The sequence below is a fragment of the Leucoraja erinacea genome, chromosome 29, assembly GCF_028641065.1.
Source record: "Leucoraja erinacea ecotype New England chromosome 29, Leri_hhj_1, whole genome shotgun sequence".
In the NCBI taxonomy this organism is placed as follows: Eukaryota; Metazoa; Chordata; class Chondrichthyes; order Rajiformes; family Rajidae; genus Leucoraja; species Leucoraja erinaceus.
Genome location: NC_073405.1, coordinates 14924242 through 14944738, shown reverse-complemented (window position 1 = coordinate 14944738; position 20497 = coordinate 14924242). Strand labels below are relative to the sequence as shown.

Genomic DNA, 20497 nt, shown 5'->3' with positions numbered 1-20497 from the left:
AATGACTTCCCAACACACTTCAAGAACCTTGCGGCCTCGGTTCTGTGCCAGCACCTTGGGCGCAGGGTCATTTGAGTGAGCCGGAACAGGGCTGGCTCCAAACCACCAGGAAGGAATGCAGACAGAAAAACCACACACCTGCTTTGCCACCTGGCAACTTCCTCCATGACACACGGTTATTAAAAATGGAGGTTATTATTTCCAAGTGCAATGACCAACAGTGTTCAAACAGCATATTCAGGACATTGAACATTCAGATCACAAAATTGCTGGGGTTCCAGTCAAAGTGTTGAAAACCCCAGCAAACTCAGGTCAAATTTTTCCATGGAAGTTTCTCACTGGTCTGTACCCAGCAATTAATTCTTGCCAGCTGGTCTACCCTATTGCTTGTGGACCATTCTCCTCACACGGTTTCACCAACTCCTATCTCAATGACATTGATCAAACTGTGTGCAAATTAATTCAGGATATTTGTATCAATCTCTTAAAGTGGCGAGTTAAACATTGTAACCACTGTGAACCATTCTCCTGATCGCCTTACATTGGTGACTCATACTTAAAACGGCCGCCTTTCAGCTCCACAAGTGGAATTTTCCACTCCTTTCAAAATGTCCCCGATCAGACAGCCCACCCTACAGCCTTGGCACATCTGGATGTGGAACATCTGTATAATCCATGCCACACCTACTAAGATGCCCACTTCTTGGTGAACAATGCTGCCTGGAAGATCTAGCCGTGGCAAACGAGAAGGCTGCCCATTGTGCAAGAACCTGGCCGAACCTTTGAAACATAAGATGATGGACACGAAAGAAGAAGATCTGCATGAAGGAATTGCAGCAATGGATACCTTGTGTTCTTGCACCCATTATTCAGCTTTGCCACTACAATGGAGATGCAGCTCCGCCCTGCACATCACACTAGACCCATTCAAAGCTTAATGTAACATACTACAAATAGGAATTGTAGAAACAAAGAACTACAGATGCTGGCTGATACACAAAACACAAAGTGCTGGAGTAACTCAGCGGGTCAGGCAGCATCCCTGGAGAACGTGGATAGGTGATGTTTTAGGTAGAGATCCTTCTTCAGACCGATTGCCTGGGATACTGCCTAACCTGCTGAGATACGACAACACGTTGAGTCCTTTTGTTTACAAATAGTATATCTTCGCTCCTTTAATGGCCTATTTGGATATACCACATCACCATAGTCACACTCTGCTCTAAGCAGCAGATTGTTGTGGTATTCACAGCAAGGTGAATCGCTTCACATTCACTCGTCTGAAAATTGATCCTTTGATAACAGACCTCTTTCTTGCTGTTTGCAAATTGTTCTTTTGTTATAATCCCCAGGTTGTGCAGGCCATAAAATTTGACATTGTACTTCTAATTCACATGAAAGCTCGCAATGCAAGTGGTTTCGAGGCGATTACTCCCACTAACCTGGGACAGTCTGGTACCTTACCCACCCCATCTCAACTTTGTTTGAAAGTTTGCTATCCATCCATTCCCTCTGCAACTTTAGACCCTGACAGAGTGGATAAGTGTTGAAACCTTAGTCTGACTGGACGGTATAGGACAAAACTGGCCGATTCATACTTCCAATCTAACTTCGTTTCAGCCTTTTAGTTTCAGCAGTTCATCAACACACTCGCTTGCTGTCCTCATCTCGCCTTTCGGGGGGGGGGGGGGGGGGGGGGGGGGCTTTGTATCCTTGCCCCCATACCACTCGTCCCAGGGATACCACCCCTCTGGTGGGGGGTGGGGGGCAGACTCTCTTCCTCCACCCCTATAGAAACATGTTCCCATCCCGTCCCTCCAGGGAAGGGAGAGGTGAACCTCACTCCCAACCCCCACTCCATCTCTCCGGGGGGAGAGATCCTTTGCCCCGTCTCCATCCCAGGGAGAGCAGTCTCTACTCACATTTTGCCTCCGGACAAGGAAAAAAAAGCCTCGCTCCCTGCCCCCATTCCTCTCCCACCCTAGGGAGAGGAGCCTCGCTTCCTGTCCATCCCCTCCCTCTGTATCAGCACCAGGACCCCGGGCAGCCTGTGCCGGCCACCGCCCTGCTCCGTGAGCTTCGAAGTATCGCTGGCGCCGGCGCCGCGCCCTCCCCGGGTCCCCCCGCCCGCCCGCCGTCTCCGCTCTCACTAACTTGCTCCCGCAGCTGGCGCTCCGTGTCCAACTCCCGCTGCAGCCCCTCGGCCCGGCCCTCCGCCTCGTCCGCCTGCTGCTGCAGGCTCTGGATCTTCCTCCGCACCGAGTCGAGCGAGGTAGCTCCGGCCATGATACAAGTTTGAGCGGCCCGGCGACTGTGCGGGGAGAGGCAGCGGGGCGAAGGTGGGCGGGATGCCGCGCTGTCCCGGGATACGTGCACCAATCAGCGGGCAAGGGTGGCCCCGGGACCCCTCCCCCCCCCTCCTGCCCGCTGACGTCAGCAGGGGGGGTCCCATCCTGGAATATGGAACTTTTCGCCTTATTTGGGAATGAGTGGTGTAAAAAAGGGGGGACAGAGTCCTCCCACCGGCTAAAGGTGAGGCGGGATCCGCCCAGCCTGCACATCTGGCCCAAGCTCAGACCGAGAGGAAATCTCTACCGTGGAAAAACTCATTACCCCGCGTTTTTCAGCCTCTCTTTCCTCAGTTCCGGAATGGAAAGAAAATTCCTCTCCATTCTCCCGTTCACATGCAGCTTCTGGTGCCTATGGATCACTGTCTGGAAGGGAATACATTGCCAAAAACAGTCATTTAAAACGAAACATATCCCCGTCGTGATTATGAACCAAAAAAATAAATAAAAATGCTGGAAATCTGAAATAAAACGGAAAGTGCTGGGAACACATCATTTTAAGCACACTGGAACAGGTCAGGCATCATCTGTGGAAGACACAAAGTAATAATCTTTCATCAGAAATGTAGGGAAGTACATTTTGCTGGTTTACAGAAAAAGATACAAAATACTGATATAGTGATGCGGGCCAGGCCGTATCTCTCGAGAACATAGATAGGTGAATCTTCCAGCCAGAACTCTTCAGACTGATGATGGGGAGAAAGCTGGAAGAAAACTGGGGCCTGGCAAGTTATAGGTAGAAACCTGTGAAGGATGTCTAACATTAACAGCCAAGCACTGATAAAAGTGGCCTAAGACCAGTGAGTCGGTCAGACAATGTGAGGAGAGGATTTCAGCAGTGGCATGCTTGACTGTTCTTCACTTGGTTCATTGTATTTCCTTCCCAAGGCAATTAAACCAGTTACTGTGCCTGACCTGACCCTACTTATGCAGCTTTCTAACTTATCCCACCTGCTCCCCTATAACTGCAGGTAGATTGAGTTACTGCTGCAGTATTATCATGAGTTAGAGCCTGAACACGGCACTTACAATGCAGTGATCTACCATGGGAGCCATTAAATTACCGACAGTACCTGGAACTTGTGTGCTGGATGTCTTGAACCCTCATTGCAACTGTTTTTCTACTGAACCATACAACTTGGCATTGTGTTTGGCATGAATATTCAAAGCTGAAGGGCATATTCCTCTACTGTGTTCTATGTTCCTCAAGAAGTCTTACATATGAAGGCCTTGAGAAACATCTGTTCACTCTGGCAGCGGACACCTAGCTGAGTGAGGTGCAGATGAGATATTGTCAAACCTTGGGAAGGTCAGAGCTTCCTGCCTCATTTCATAAACGCCACCATAAACGCACAACTGCTCTGAAACCTACATCAAAGTTTTTTTGCAACCTTCAAGTTGAACTATCCAAAGTTGTATTTTCTGGATATCCAACCTATGAACTGTATACATCATGGCTGACTTTTGTATGGCTGTAAGGGAAAAATAATTTTGGTGTCTCTTCATTGAAGACAATGACAATAAATTAAATCAATCAATCAAATCAAACATCCACTGCCCATATCCTATCCAATACCACTTCAGATCAGGCACCACACCAGCATTTGTTGAACAATATTGGCTCCTGGTCCACTACAACCTGGCTTGTAAAATTTACACTTAATTTACAATTGCCACTTAACGATGCGCTGCTGATTCACATGCTCATCCATTTCTATAAAGCTCCTTCTCTTCAGCAACACCTTTCCTCCTCACATCTGAAGGGGATGCATTCCAATGAACTTGCTGATTCCAACTCACTGCCAGCTACTGCACAAGGACCAGGTTGTGTTGAAATAAATGATTCCAGTTTATAGGATGATCCAAAACTAAGTAATGCCCAATTCACCATTCGGGCCTCTGCCTCAAACTGTTTGGATAGCGTGACAGGGCAACCTCACTGCCCAAAAGCAGAGGAACGGCTGCAGGAGGAGACAAACATCAGGGCTGCAGTGGTTACAGGTTGTGGTGTTGGTGGAGGTAGCCTCTGGAGACCCTACAACACCTGGGTGAGTGAGTAGATCGAGATTCTAGTTCTTGGTCACCCCTGAATGTAACTGTGCCATCAGGTGATTAGGCTTCCAAGGCTCCCAGTTCATGAATTTCCTCCCCAATCTCTCTACTTCTCACTTATTTACTGGTTTCTTAAAATCAAAGCATCTGACTACGTTTTTAGGCATCTGCTCTAACATTGTGTCATGACACAACTTGTTTGATAACATTCCCATGAAATGCCGTGATATACTTTGTCATGTGAAAAATGCTTTGTAGATGTAATGCACTATTTGTTCTTTGTTCTGAGTAACTATGTCCTCCTATCACTGGTAATAGGTTCTCTCCAATTTTCCTTTCCAACCATTCCATAATGTTGAATACCTCAGCTATCTCCTGTCTCTGCTATAGAGAAAACTCCAGCTTTTCATGATAAACAACACTGAACGTTCACCTCATTAGATAAACTTCTTCTGCACTCTGTCCTTCAACCACATTTTTGCTGAAGTGTAGATCCCAAATCTGAACACTTCCCTCCATTTGAGGTTGGATTTCGGTTTCAAGCCACCTAATCACGAGTAAAATCAGAAAATGTTAGAAACATTCAGCAGGTCAGCCAACATCAGTGGAGACAGAAAAACATTTAACGTCCAATCTCAAACATTAACTCTTTTTCTCAGATGCTGCCTGACCTGCTGAGTATTTCCAGAATTTGTTTTTATTGCAGATTTCCAGCATTGGCAAATTATTCTTTAAAAAAAAATGTTTTTGTTTAATTTGTAGATTTCCACGCTGTTATAGGGAGTGTTACTACTTTACAGGGAGAGTTACATCAAAGTACTTAATCCAGGAGAGCACCGTGCCTTTAATCTATATACCGTGATGCCCTGATATTAGATTCACCACTTTTCTTCTTGTGCTGGGTATTAGGGAAGTGCCTGTGACTGTTGCAAACACTCACATCGGAAGCTGTCTTCTCGGACATGTCCAGCTTCTCCTGGGCGCTTCTGAGTCCCTCGGACAGTTTGTCTAGTTCATCCTCCGTGCTTTTCATTTTCTTCTGCTGGCCCATCAGCTCCTCCTCAACCTGTCCAGGGGAAAGGGCATAAACATTCTGGTCACTGCTCACCCACAAAACACAGCCTCACATAATAAACCAACACCAATCCATTCTTTCAGTCGCACATTTATATCCCCCTGCTTCCAATGAATGCTGAGACCATCAAAGCTATAAGCATAATTATTGGTTTTATTTTCAATTCTTATTTCAGTTTGATTTGTTAAACAGATTTTGTTTGCAGCCCAACTATAAAATAAAAAAAACATTGTATTAGCAATATCCCACTAAAATATACTTTTTATTAAAACCATCCTACGATAGTACACACTGTATTAATACTATCCCGCTACAATAGACTGTATTAAGTCCATCCCACAATAGTACACACTGTAATGATGCCTCACTACAATAGATTTTATTAACACCATCCTACAATGGTACACACTGTAGTAATGCTACCCGAGTACATTAGACACTATATTAACACTATCCAATTATGGTATACATTGTAATAAGACTATCACAGAACAGTATATACTGTATTAATACTATCCCCCGACAGTATACATAGTATTAACTCTATCCCACTACAATATACACTGTGTTCCATCGCTCCTGTATACTAGTCTTAGGGCATGAATTAATTATCACCGGAATTCAAGAAATGGCAGATTTCCTAATTGGCTTCTCACTATTGTAAGATAATATAGTGGACAAAATTCCTGGATAAAAAATTAAACTAAAAATAAATCAAACACAATAAAACATAAGTGGAGATAGAGTTATATTGTTGTTATTGCGGAAATCACAAATCATTCTCAATCCCATTGCAGGGTTTTAACAGGAAGTTGTTGACATGCTTCCAAATTGATACTGATTTAAATGAACCTTATTTGTGTAACGTTCCAAAGAGAATTTGATAGTTTCTGCATAAAGAATATATTGAAAAGGAGGCACTCATGCACTCAAATGGAATATTGTCTGAATGGGAAAGGCAGGGAGTGCCGGAAGCCAGAATGTAATGAATGCAATGGTTGAATGGTTTAGTGCCGATTACTTGAGTTTTGTTAGTTGGCTGCCTGAAAGGTCTCGACCCGAAACATTGCACATCTATTTTCTCCAGAGATCTTGCCTGACCTACTGAGTTATTTCAGCACTTTGTGGCCTTTTGTATATTAACCAGCATCTGCTGGTTCTAATGGAGAAATAGTCAGGGGAAAACAGAAGGGCAGACATTCCAGGGAAGAGGCAATGGGAGTAAAATAGTTGAGAAGAGAACTGAGAAGGGATGACTAAGAGAAGTCTGGAGAGGAGATGGTCATTGTGGGGAGGGAGCTGATGGCATGTGGGTGAGGAGATGGTGGCAAATAGGGAGAGAGTTGGGGGGAGAGTGTTGGGGAAGAGGGTCTAAGAGGGTGCAGTTAATGGAAAAAATGCACTGGAGGATGGATGACGGAGATGAACTGGGGGTTAGTGGTCTTGTGGGATGGTCAAAGGTCACGGTTGAGGGGGGTAGTGGTAGGCAATGGACATGACAGTTGAGGAGTGGGATGGGATGGAGCATGACGGAGATGAAAGTAGAGACATTTGGACAGGTACATGGATTGGAAATGTTTAGAGGGATAAGGGTCAAACGCAGGCAGGTGAGGTTAGTGTAGTGTAGAAGGGGAATCTTGGTCGGTATGGGCAAGTTGGGCTGAAGAGCCTGTTTCTGTGCTGTTTGACTCTATAACCAAGGAGGGATGGAGAGAGAGGAGACAATTGAAGGAGGAGAGTCATGGAGGTAGACAGTCAGGAGTGAGTTGAGAAAGAGGGGAGAGAGAGATTGTACATGGGGTGGGAAGAGTTGAGGGGAGAGGGAGATTGGACATGGGGTGAAACAGTTATCGGAGAGATCTGGGGCAGGGTTGATTAAAAGAGGGGAGTGGAGGACACATTCATAGAAACATAGAAACATAGAAAATAGGTGCAGGAGTAGGCCATTCGGCCCTTCGAGCCTGCACCGCCATTCAATATGATCATGGCTGATCATCCAACTCAGTATCCTGTTCCTGCCTTCTCTCCATACGCCCTGATCCCTTTAGCCACAAGGGCCACATCTAACTCCCTCTTAAATATAGCCAATGAACTGGCCTCAACTACAATCCGAGTCTATCCAGTCTTTATTCATAAGAAAGTCCTGACATCCCAGGAATCAGTCTGGTGAACCTTCTCTGCACTCCCTCTATGGCAACAATGTCTTTCCTCAGATTAGGAGACCAAAACTGTACGCAATACTCCAGGTGTGGTCTCACTAAGACCCTGTACAACTGCAGTAGAACTTCCCTGCTCCTATACTCAAATTCAAGGGGAGAAAGGGAAGATCAAAGGAGTAGATGATTGCAAAGAGTTGGGGTAGGGTTGGGGGGGAAATAATCATGGAAGGTTATGGGTGCATATAAATGTAGGGGAGGTGGTCGGGCAGGGAGAGGGTCAGGGGAAATGTGGCTGTACGTGTGATGGTGAGGGAGAGTGGTTGGCAAGATCCAGGGAGGTCGTTAATGGGAGAGTAGATGGAGGGGTATATTAATTACTTAATTACTGACTCCTACTTGTCTAAACTATTGTCTCTGTACAGAGTCCACATCCCACACAGCTTTCCCTCTGCATTTCTCCAAACCTCTTCAAATAAAACCTACTTTAAAATCCAGCTTTTAATGAACTACTTTGTTATTTTTGGCATCTCTAAACCTGGCTGTGAAAAAAGTGGTCAAATAAAATCCAGAAATGCCCCAGTCCTAAATATAAATCATTTGAACGCGTTGATTAAATTTCACGCTGTAATCACACCGGGGAGTCATTATCCTCCTTATGCCTGAGTATTTTTCCTGCTGAGTGCCAGCGCCATTACACTTTGTTAAACTGCAGAAGTCTAAATCGCTTGGATCCCCCAGCTAATTCCTCAGCTATCCAATGATGTGCATTTTATGTGAGAGGATTAGATGGAGCCTTGACTAATGTGTGGCTAATGACAGGAGCCCCTTGGGTCTGACTAATGGCATCGGAAGCCTTTAGTACCATCTTCAGTTGCAAGGTGGCAGCCGTCCATGTGTGTGGAGCCTGGGCTGCAGCCAGGAGCACGGACGATCAGAGTTACTGTGCCAGGTCTTCCCTGTGGAACCTTCGACCCAGAAACAGGCCAGCTGGTTACTGTTGGTGCGTTTATACCTCCCACTCCTCTGCATCCGATCTATCACATTATCATCCTATTTATTACCTGCTTAATTTCTCTCTTATCATCTACCAGGAGGCTTGAGTTAGCCCCGCTTTAGTGAGGCATACCTCCCCGTCATCTCCTGTATTTACTTTGGGAGGACTCTCAAAGACCACCTTGTATTCATGGTCCCCAGTTTCAGACACAGGCCTGTTCAAACCCATTCTTGAATTTAAAGAATGTTACGTCCATTCAAGACTGAGTTTTTCTGGGGAAAAGAACTCCTCAAAAATTGACAGGTCAGCGGGGGTTGGGAATTAGGGGTGACGAGGAATTAGAAGCCGTTGTCTAAGATCACACAAAAGTACTTTATGTAAAATTCGGAGACTTTGAGGGATGTGGTCCTCGCCTTCCTCCCCATCGCCTCGCATAGTCCCACCTACCCTCCCCCACAAACTCCCTATTCACCCTCCACCCTTCCACACACAGATGCACACACAAACGTAGTCACATAAACACACACACACATGCACGGACACACGCACACACACACACACACCACACACACACACACACACACACACACACACACACACACACACACACACACACACACCACACACACACACACACACACACACCACACACACACGCACACACACACGCGCACACACACACACACACACACACACACACACACACACACACACACACACACACACACACACACACACACACACACACACACACACACACACACACACACACACACACACACACACACACACACACACACACACACACACACACACACACACACACACCACCCCCCCCCCCCCCCCCACACCCTTTCCCCAGATTCACAAATGAATTCTTGCCCAGACAAGACCTAATTGTTTTTGTAAAGCATTCAGCCATTGACCTGGAATCAGGAATTCACAGTGGAATGCCAAGAATGATATTCCACTGAGGCTCTTTCCCAGTTTCTCCGGGATGATTGACCAGTCCTTTATGGCCTCCTGCAGACACGGCTCTGCCCCCGTCAGCTGCTCGGAGAAAGCGACCAGATGTAATCTGACCAGGCAGCCGACACTGAGTAAACTGCACGGTGCAGGAGCAAGCAGCAAAGGTCTCAGGGGCAGATTAAGTGAATGGTGACTGAGTTACTGGATGCGACCTTGGCTGCAATCTCACCTCTGGGTTTGTCTACGATCATCGTCATTCTCTCTAATAACTAACTAATGACGGGAGAGTGCAGACTGGTCCCCACTCATCCTCTTGACCACACTCCCATCCCCACAACTTGGAGACAGAGTGAATGAAATAAGTGCAACTGAAAATCCAGGGAGAAGTATAACGTACAGCAAATGGACAAACGCATTGGCAGTGCCGGCCAAATTGAAGCCAGCCTCCAGCTCCCAGTCAGGGACTTCTGTGCACATCTGGAGTTACTGGCTGGGCTGGGCTGTCCCTATGGAAGTGAATACCCCTGGTGGTGGGTTTCATGTAGGGTCACCCTGTGGACGGAGGCAGTTGACTGCTTGACATGATCTCCTATCATGGGTCAGATTGCAAAGTAAGATCACACAAAAACACTTGGTGGAAAATGTCAGAGAGCGGAGAGATTGATCAACAAGGCCTCCAATGTTCTCCCCACCGGCTCTACACACCTTCACCTACCCCCTTTCCCCAGCTCCCTACACACCCACATCTCTCCACCCTCCTTCCACCGCTTCACCTATGGGAAAAGCGTGTAGGTTCTCCAAACCTATATCGCAGGTATGCCGCAGCTTGCTAACACCCACTGCCCCATCCCCTTCCCCGCCGCTTCACACACACCCACCTTTGCACCAGCTCTGTAACATCCACCTCCCCCCACCTGTCCCCTCACTGCCTAACGCGCACCCACCTACTCCCTTATATCCAGCAAACTCTACCCTCCTCTCCCACCCTTCACTGCACCCCCACCTATCGACCAATTCCCTAACAACCTCCTTCCCCTGCACCCTTCCACACACAGGTACACACACGCTTGCACACACAGTCACATATGCAAAAATGCATGCACTTGCAGAAACACACAAAACATGCACTTACACATGTGCCAAGAACACACAGGCATATTCACTAACACAGACCCCCATATAAACAAAAGCACATACTCACATAAACAATCACACACACATACGCCTTCACACTTACATGTACACGTACACTCATACACATCTACATGCACACACCTACACACACACAGTCGCCCAGGCTTCATAGGAGACTGGATGTGCCTGTGTCCAGAGCAGTGACAGGAAGAGTGAGGAAAGGCAACGAGCGGTCAGCAAGCAGCCAGTCGCCAGGGCCAGCCTGGCTTCACCCGTACCACCAGTGTGAGTGTGACAGAGTGTGCTGCCCACCTGCCAGGGTCAGGGACGTCACTGGATGAGCCAAGGCTTTCATCAAAGGGAAGGAGGAAGGGGTGAGCCCATCAGTGGTATCAACAGCTGAGGAAGAGTAGGAACAAGGTCGTAGAGGTGGATCTCCTGGAGGGAAGAGATGGCAAGACAGTATTCTGAGGAGTGGGGACCACGGGAATAATTCTGCTGTCACGTGCCAGCAACTGGAAGTATTGGGCCCAAGGGTGAGACATGGTGTAGTACAGGGTTATAGAGTGCATGTGGAAAGGATGTTTCCAGTAATGGGAGAGTCTAGAACCAAAGGGCACAGTCTCAGAATGAAAGGATGTACCTTTAGAATAGCGATGAGGAGGAATTTTTTTATACGGTGGTGAATTCATTGCCACATATGACTATGGAGGCCAATAACTTGGGTATTTTTAAAGCAGAAATTGATAGGTTATTGATTAGTAAGGGGGTCAAAGGTTACGGGGAGATGAAACAATTGAGGGGATGGAACTGATGGCATTGCCCTGAGAGCCATCATAGACCCGATGGGCCAACTGGCCTCCAAGGTCATAAGTAAATATGAGGAATGAGACTGGAGTGGGAGAAGGAGACGGCGTATATTTAGTAACAACAGCTAAAGCTGGTGAGTTGCAGGCACAGACAGTTGTGTGGTTTTATGATGGTGGGGATAACTGAAACATGGCTTAGAAAGGTCAGGACTGGGAAGTCGCCCAAGAGATTGAGCTGACTCCTGATCCTAGGGCACAAAGTGTGCAGCAATCAACTGTACTGCAGGTTGCATCGGTTTTCACATCAAATGAAATCCTAACTGCCAGAAGCCACATGGCCTCGTGCACAGCTACAGATAAGTACACCGAACCCCCTCTGTTCCTCAATACTCCCTACCATTCACGGTGAATGCACCATACTTTGTAAGCATGCTCCCACTGTTCCTCAATACTCTCTACCAATTCAAAATGTGTGTCCAACCCTGTTATACTGAAATCCCTCTTGCTCAATACTCTCTTCCATTCATGGTGTGTGTCCTACCCTTGTACACTGAGTTCCTTCTGTTCCTGTGTCCCCCCTACCATTCACAGTGTTTATCCTACCCTTCTATACCAAGCTCCCTCTGTTCAACAACCACACTGATGCCCACGTGATGGGCAATCTATCTGCCCACCTCACCTGCAACACACAACATCTAAGCAAACTCACCAAGAGGTGTTTGCCCTCACCTCTTGGTCAGCATGCAGTGCAGCTGGTGCAAGTTAACCCATGAGGAATGAGTGAGGCATGTGGGAATATTGAAGAATAAAAGGACCTTGGTGTAGTGGTCCAAGACCTCTGAAGGTGCAGCATGGGGAGAGATAATCAGGACACTTCGAAATGTAGAATCTAAGAGCAGAGAGAGCTAGGGTGGGTTTTTAGAAAACACTGAGTAGTCCACAGCTGGAATATTGTGTGCAGTTCTGCCCACCAAACTATAGGGAGGATGTCATTTCACAGGAAGAGGAGATTCACCAGGATGTTGGGTTTGTTGTGTATTCCTTGTAAGAAGGGACAGGATAGGCTGGCTTTGTGTTCCCTGGAGAGGAGAGGCTGAGGATTGAGGTAGGGGTTGGGTAATTGATAGGACTAGACAAAATGATCAAGGGCATGGATAGGATGGGAAACTATTCCCCATGGTGTGAGATGTCTGAAACTAAAGAGTGTAGGTTTAGGGTGGGGGGAAGAAGTTTAGAAGGATCAAAGGAGGATTTTTTCACCCAATGGGTGCTTGGAATCTGTACACTCCCTGAGACTGTGTTGTAGGCATTTGACTAACATCTGGATGAGAACTTGAATCACCAAAGCCTAGTAGGCCATGGGTCAAGTGTAGGCAAAGGGATTTGTGTGGGTGGGTACTTCGTGTTCAGCATGGACATCGTGGGTCAAAGGGACCGTCACTGCACCATACAACTCTGTTTCTCTAGATCTTGTGCTCACACTCTCATTCACTGAGTTCTTACACAGAGAGCGTTTGATCACACTTGGGGCCAATAAGTTTACGCTCAGGTCAATGAGCTCAGCTTTGTGGTAACCAAGTTCATGCTGTCAGTGTGACAAGACCCACAGTTTTTGAGTTCACACTTGTGGTTTAGTGTGCTGGCTCTTGTAGAGCACGTGCGTGGTCCACGTGCCCAGTCGTGAGCTCACACTTTCTGAACATGAGTCCATGAGTTTTCACACACGATCCGCGTGATCATGGACATACCATGAACTGACACGTATGCATCCACATACATGGATGGAGGAGCATGTATCCTCCGTGCTCCCATTCCCATCACTTCGGTCAGTGAGTTTACACTCATGTTCGTATTCCTTGGCTGAGTTTACACTCATAGTCGGCATGGTTACACATATGATTAGTGGGCTTGCACTCTCGGTCTGTAAGCACACTGTCTATTAGTGTGTTCGCTCTTGCAATCAGTGAGCCCATGTGAGTTCACATTGATTATCCTGACTTTGCGCTACAGCTAGTGTGCTCAAACTCACGGCCGGTGAAGTCACGCTCACACTTGTTGAGATTGCATGCAGCCAGTAAGCGGATCCTCAGTCTGTGAGCTCACTCTCACAGTGTGTTCACACCCAGAGCTAGTGAGAACAATCTTGCTGCGAATGAGGTCCACAGATGGTCCGTGAGTTTGCGGAGCTCTTTGTCTGGTGAGGGGATGAAACTGTGGGTGGATCTCACACACACTTGGTGGACCCACACAGCCGTGCCGTGTGCCCACACTAATGTTCCTCGTGCTCACTCCTGTGTGCGGAGAGGTTCCCGTGGTGGGTGGGATTGTGCCTGCTCTGGTCTGACAGTAAAGGGCCTGTCCCACTTGCCGAACTTCTTTGGGCGACTGCCGACGTCATATCAGGGTCGCCGAAAGATTTTGAACGTTCCAAAATCCAGCGGCGACAAAACAAAATGTTGCGACACTTGAAAAATCACCGCACGTCAATACGTCATCACGCCGCGTCACGCCGTATCCCACCGCTACTTTTTCGGTGACGTGATACGTCAGTCAATGATGCCAGCAGTCACCGAAAAAATCAGCAAGTGGGACAGGCCCTTAAGCCTGAGTTTCTGGCTGGAAGATTCCCTTACAGGATTGCCATAAATGGGAAGGAGAGATCTGCACACCCAGTACTGGCTCACAGATCAGACATCCTCCCTGGTGGTCTGACACCTCACCCCCACAGAAACCCCAGGCCCACCTATTCCAGGACATCTGTGCACTGGTTGGCCTGCGCTCCCTCTCTCCTTCACGGCAGCTTTGATTTTTACGGCATCTTCCTTTGTAATGTGGGAAATAGCGGATTTTGACTGGGACCCTCAGTTACATACTCTCTCCCTCCCCTACTACTCTCTCTCTCTCTCTCCCTCTCTCTCTCTCCATCTCTCTCTCTCCCTCCTCTCTCTGTCTCAGTCTCTGTCTCTCTCTTTCTCTCTCTGTTTGTCTCTCTCCCTCTCGCTGCCCCTCTCTCTCTCTCTCCTTCTCTCTTCCTCTCCCACTCTCTCTGCCCCCTGCCTCTCTCTCTCTCTCATCTCCCCCTCTCTCTCTCCTCCTCTCTCCCTCTCTGTGCGCCTCTCCCTCCCTCTCCCTCCCTCCCTCTCCCTCCTTCTCCCTCTCTCTCCCTAATACTTTAAACAAAACAGCCACACCCCTCCTCTCTCTCTCCCTCTCTCTCTCCCTCTCTCTCTCCCTCTCTCTTTCCCTCTCCCTCTCTCCCTCTCTCTTCCTCCCTGGGGCCAGACTGTACCCCATATCCCAAAGTTACATCACAGCCTTGCCTCTGGTTGAGGACACACACTCCTTATGCAGCCCTAACTAACACCATTAAATAACACTGGCACACACAATTATTCAGCCTGGGCACGCAGCGTTACACAGACAACACACACCATTATGCATCCCAAATGCACACCATAACACAGTCCAGACATAACCATTAGAAATCCCCCCCACACACACACCATTATATAACACAAACATACACCATAACCCAGCCCACACACACACACCATTATACAACACAAACATACACCATAACCCAGCCCACACACACACACCATTATATAACACAAACATACACCATAACCCAGCCCACACACACACCATTATACAGCACCAGCATATATTACACGGCCCTCACACACTATTACACAGCCCCAACACACACACACACTGTGGCAGACTGGCCAGGGTGTCAGCTTGCCCGATGGCAAGTGGGCCCCTGATGAAGTGAGCCCCCTTTGTCTCCTGGCAACCACTCCGCTACTGCACACAGACACACACACTATTGATACAGCATCAGCATCAGCATCAGCATCACACACACACACACACACACACACACACACACACTATTCCCATCAGCATGTTCCCAGCTCCACCCCCACAACACTCTCACCAGCCACCTCAGCCAACCTGTTTGTACTTGTCTTCTGCTGCCTTCTGGTCGGCCTCTGCCTGCTCAGCCCGGTCGATGGCGTTCTCCTTGTCCAGCTTAAGCATCTGCATCTTCTTCTTGATGGCTTCCATGGCTGTGGATCGGGCGAGGGAGCGGACCTGTGCTGGGCTGGGAGAGGAGCAGTGCTGAGAGGCAGAGTGAGAGGGACTGAGCCAGGCAGGCTTCTAATCACCAGGCTTCCAAGACCTTTAAGGAAAGGAATTGTGTCTCTCTCAGGGCTCCCTGCTCTCCCTGGTGGTCTTGGAGCCTTGTATTTGAAGACTCTCTTTGGAATGAGCTGCTGTAATCAGCTGTTCTTGGCTGATGCCCGTATTTGGGGCTGAGTTTATTCTGCGGCAGATCAGATTGCCATATTTAAAACTCATGGACAGGTTGTGAGAGGGGAGAAGGTGTTGACATTCCCCGACCAACCTTGTCAACACTGCTCCAAGACGGAGAGGAGGGAGCCTCCCTACTCCCTCTGCCACTGACATTCAGGGGGTCAGCTCCCCAGCCTGCAAATGCTGCAATAACCCTTCGACGGTGCAGCTTGGTGTGACCAGCAAAATGAAGGTGATCCAAGCTTGAAACTACAGAGAAATGAAAAGCAAGTGAGTGTAAGTCACTATGTATCGTCACTAATTTGTAAGACAGGGACAGACCTCTCCACATTCAGTCTCCATGTGGGCAGCTTCTGCCAGGAGCAATGCACTCAACGCCAGTGACAGGCAGGGAATTGTCATTGGACCCAGCAAACCATCACTAGAAAGGTTGACACGAAAAGCTGGAGTAACTCAGCGGGACAGGCAGCGTCTCTGAAGAGAAGGAATGGGTGACGTTTCAGTCGAGAGACCCGAAATGTCATCCATTCCTTCTCTCCAGAGATGATGCCTGTCCCACTGAGTTACTACAGCTTTTTGTGTCATCATTTGGTTTAAACCAGCATCTGCAGTTCCTTCCTACACATCACCAGGGGGGGTGTTGTACCTGTGAGAGTGGCTGGTCCTCACCGTCACGGTGGGTATCGGGGAACTTATGAATGTGGAGTGATTCCGCCCAAGCTAATCCCCGCTCCGTCAGAATTGCTCCTTGGATCCAAGCTGACCGTTCTCTACATGTTGACAGGATGGTTCAGTTGCCTGATAAGAGCTGGGTATAAACTACCCCTGAACCTGGAGGTGTGCATTTTCACACTTCTGTACCTCTTGCCTGATGGTACAGGCTGCTGCTGTACGCTCTACACTTCCTCACCCTCGACTTCCGTCTGGACATGCCATAGTGGTCCTTATTCCTCACCCCCACCTGGTCAAGTTGGCCATTCAAGGGTCCAGGCAGCGGGCAGATGAGGGTTCTACCAAGTTGACTGACTGCCTCTCTTCGGGGCCCAACTCCATGCCCACGTGTCCCTTGAGAGGGAGCACATGGTGTCCACAGGGAATTAGGAGGCCTTTCATGAACGCTGGTCAATGCTGTGGGGGTCGAGTGCCTCGTGGATATGACTGACAATGTTGTCATCTGATGGTCGATGTTTGCAAACTGAATGAGTAGCAGTTTTGATTAACGGAGCATGTTGCATACTGTGAATTTATAATAAGTAAGTAAATAAGTTTATTGGCCAAGTTTTCACGTACAACAATCAGTCAACAATCAACAATCAGTTTTATTCGTCACATTGCACATAAAGTGTAAGTGAAATGAATTTGCCAGCAACGGTACAATAAATAAAGAACACACAATACACAATAAAAATTTAACACAAACATCCACCACAGCATTCATCACTATGGTGGAAGGCAAAAAATTTGGCCAGTCCTCCTCCATTTCCCCCCGTGGTCAGGACCAGAGTCCAGAATCGGCTCTTCCCCACCGCGGCTTCAGGCTGGTGTAGGCCGCAGGCCAGCGGTCGAAGATTTAAAGTCCCCGCCGCAGCCAGAAGCACTGCAGACCGCAGGGCCGGCGGTCGAAGCTCCCCCTCCAGGGTTGAATTTGAATTTCCTTTATTGTCATTCAGACCCTTTCAGTCTGAACGAAATTTCGTGCCTGCAGTCATACATACAATAATACACAACAGAACAGACAGTAAACACAAATTAACATCCACCACAGTGAGTCCACCAAGCACCTCCTCACTGTGATGGAGGCAAAAATCTTAGGGCTGCAGTCTCTTCCTCCTCTTCTCCCTCTGCGCTGAGGCGATACCCCACCGGGCGATGGTAAAATTAGTCCCGCGGCTCACCGAGCTCCGCAAACGGGCCGGTTCAAACACCACGGCCCGGGGTGGTCGATGCTGCCGCCCTCCAGTCCAGCGGACACAGCTGTTGACGACGTCGTCCACTGGCCCGCGGCCGAACCCCGGACTCAGGTCACCGCCGCCAGAACGCCGTCTCAGCCACCGGAGCACCGTTCCAGCCCCGAGCTGGGTCGCCCTCACGGGAGCGCCGTTTCCCTCGGGCTGGGCTGCCCCGACGGGAGCGTCTCAGCCCCGCGCCAGGCCGCCCTCACGGGAACACCGTTCTAGCCCCGAGCCGGACCGCCCTCACGGGAGCGTCTCAGCCGCTCACGGGAACACCGTTCTAGCCCCGAGCCGGACAGCCCTCACGGGAGCGAGCCCAGGGTGAGTCCTGACAGGCTGCCTCTGGAGCCTCGAGGTCGCCACCTCCGCCATTAGGCCTCAGCGCAGATGGAGGCAGAGAAGGGGGTTACGACAAAAACAGCAAGCCCCGTTTCAACCCCCCCCCACCCCCCACATAAACACGACCTAAAAAACCAAAAACTTAGCTAGACAAAACGAAAAAAACAACACAAAAAAGCAAAAACAAACGGACTGCAGGCGAGCCGCAGCCGTTCACCAGCGCCGCCACTTCCAGTGATGGTAAGTCCACGCCGGGTCCGTGGTAGAAGTCGGCCGCGGGCCGGCCGATGGAGCTCCTTCTTCTCGCGGGTCCCCCACGAGGGATCCCGGGCTGCGGACGCAGCTCCAGCTGGAGCTCTGCAGACCGCGGCTTCAGGCTGCCGGCTGCCGCGGGCCAGCGAAATGGAGCGCTCCCCTCCGGCGAGCCCCAGCGAGGGCTCGCCCGCTCCACGCTGGGAGTCCACGCTGCGCCCGCCGCTGAAGCCCCGGGAGCGTCTCCGGGAAAGGCCGCACCGATCCTCGTTGTTAGGCCACGGGGGAGGCGACATGGAAAAAGTCGCCTCTCCATGGAGCAGGCGACCGAAACAGTTTCCCCCTCACCCCCCCACACAAGACACACTAAGAAACACGGAATTTGCCTTGGTGCTCCGCCCACAAGTAACAACATGACATACAGTGACAGTTACGAATGACTCAGAAAACACTAAACATTAATAATAATAAAACATTAATGATAAAACACCATTGATCAAGCATGTGAACCAACAAAATACCAGATCAAAGGGAGGGTACAGATTTTTGGCTGTTGAGTACAGCAACTACTCGTGGATGAAAACTGTTTTTATGCCTGTCTGTGGCAGCTTTGACAGTCCGGAGTCGCCTTCCAGAGGGAAGTGATTCAAAGAGTTTGTGGCCAGGGTGAGAGGGGTCAGAGATGATCTTGCCCGCTCGCTTCCTGGCCCTTGCAGTGCACAGTTCATCAATGGAGGGAAGGTTGCAGCCAATAATCTTCTCTGCTGATCGGACGATTCGCTGCAGCCTCCAGGTGCCGTGCTTGGTGGCTGAGCCAAGCCAGACCATGATGGAGAAGGTGAGAACAGACTCTACGATGGCCGTGTAAAATTGGACAATCATTGCCTGTGGCAGATTGTGCTTCCTCAGCTGCCGCAGGAAGTACATCCTCTGTTGTGCCCTTTTGACTCCTTGTTAAGAAAAAAAAGGAATAGGCCCTTCTGTCCATAACATGTGCGAACATGATGCAACATGAATCTAATCTCCTCTGCCTGCACATAATCCATATCCTTCCATTCACTTCAAATCCATGTGCCTATCTATTGTTTCTGCTTCCATCACCACCTCTGGCAGTGGGTTCAAGGAACCCACCACTCTCTGTGCACAAAAACTTACCCCACACACCTCCCTTAAATATTCCCCTCTGAATTTATATCTTTGCCGTCGAGCTTTTGACATCTCCACCCAGGTATAAATGTTTGGACTGTCAACTCTATCTATGCTGCTCAGAATTGTATGTACTTCCTCAGCCTCTGAAACTCCACAGAAACCAATACAAGTTTGTCCCCCCACTATAGCTAACACTGTAATCCAGGCAGCGTTCTGGTAATCCTCTTCTGCATAATCCTCTTCTAAATAATCCATATTCTTCCTGTAATTTCTCTCCCCTTTCCCAATACCTCCACCCCACACTCCCTCTCCTCCTCCCATTCCCTCTCACAACTCCCTCTTCCCATTCCCTCTCCCAGTTTCTTGACTAATATTTCTTTGACGCTGCAGTTATATTAAGTGTGTGCCGCCAGTGGTATGTGAGAGTGGAGCATGGTACGTTCTGTTTTGACTCGGTATCTTGGCTCCTTTGCTCCTTCGGTGGATTGCCAAGAATGCCCCACGACACTTTTCTACTTGACCTGTCAATTATCTGGTTGGAATTTGCAATGAACTTTACAGCAGAAACAGCTCCAGTTGCACCGACACCAGTCGGCCCTGAACAAGCTCCTTCCATCATTTCTCAACCCTCCCCGAGTATCAGCTGCTCAGGAGAGGTACTCGATCACTGGCTGGGTAAGCGGTGGAGCGGGGACTTGCAGAGCGGGGGTTTGCTGCGAAGCTGCTCCGTGCAAGTCAGGCTGTGGAATGTGACGTCCTGTCCTTCCCCCAGACAAAGACTGGGAGATAAGCGGGATGACAACATGCCCGAACTATGTGGAGCGCTAGCTCCTCACTAACCACAGGAATGCTCCTGTAGCTCGCAGGAAGACGAGCCAATCTCTGCTCCTCGACTCCAGCCAGCAGGGGAGGGGCTGTGCAGCGCGGCTGAGCTGCCTGTGACTG

General features: G+C 49.0%; 1 protein-coding gene across 2 annotated transcripts in view; it reads right to left on the bottom strand.

Moving 5' to 3' along the window:
• Positions 1–15626, bottom strand: part of LOC129711219 (tropomyosin alpha-4 chain) — a 50232-nt gene extending 34606 nt beyond the window's left edge. The window contains exons 1-2 of one of the 2 annotated variants that reach the window (XM_055658706.1): positions 15498–15626; positions 5341–5466 (exon numbers count right to left, since the gene is read on the bottom strand). In XM_055658706.1, coding sequence (XP_055514681.1) covers positions 5341–5466; positions 15498–15611 — 240 coding nt within the window. In that variant the 5' untranslated portion in view covers positions 15612–15626. Of the gene's footprint in view, positions 1–2154; positions 2369–5340; positions 5467–15497 lie in introns of those variants that run through there. The other variant, XM_055658707.1, reaches the window with a different exon arrangement.
• Between the last annotated feature and the right edge of the window lie 4871 nt (positions 15627–20497).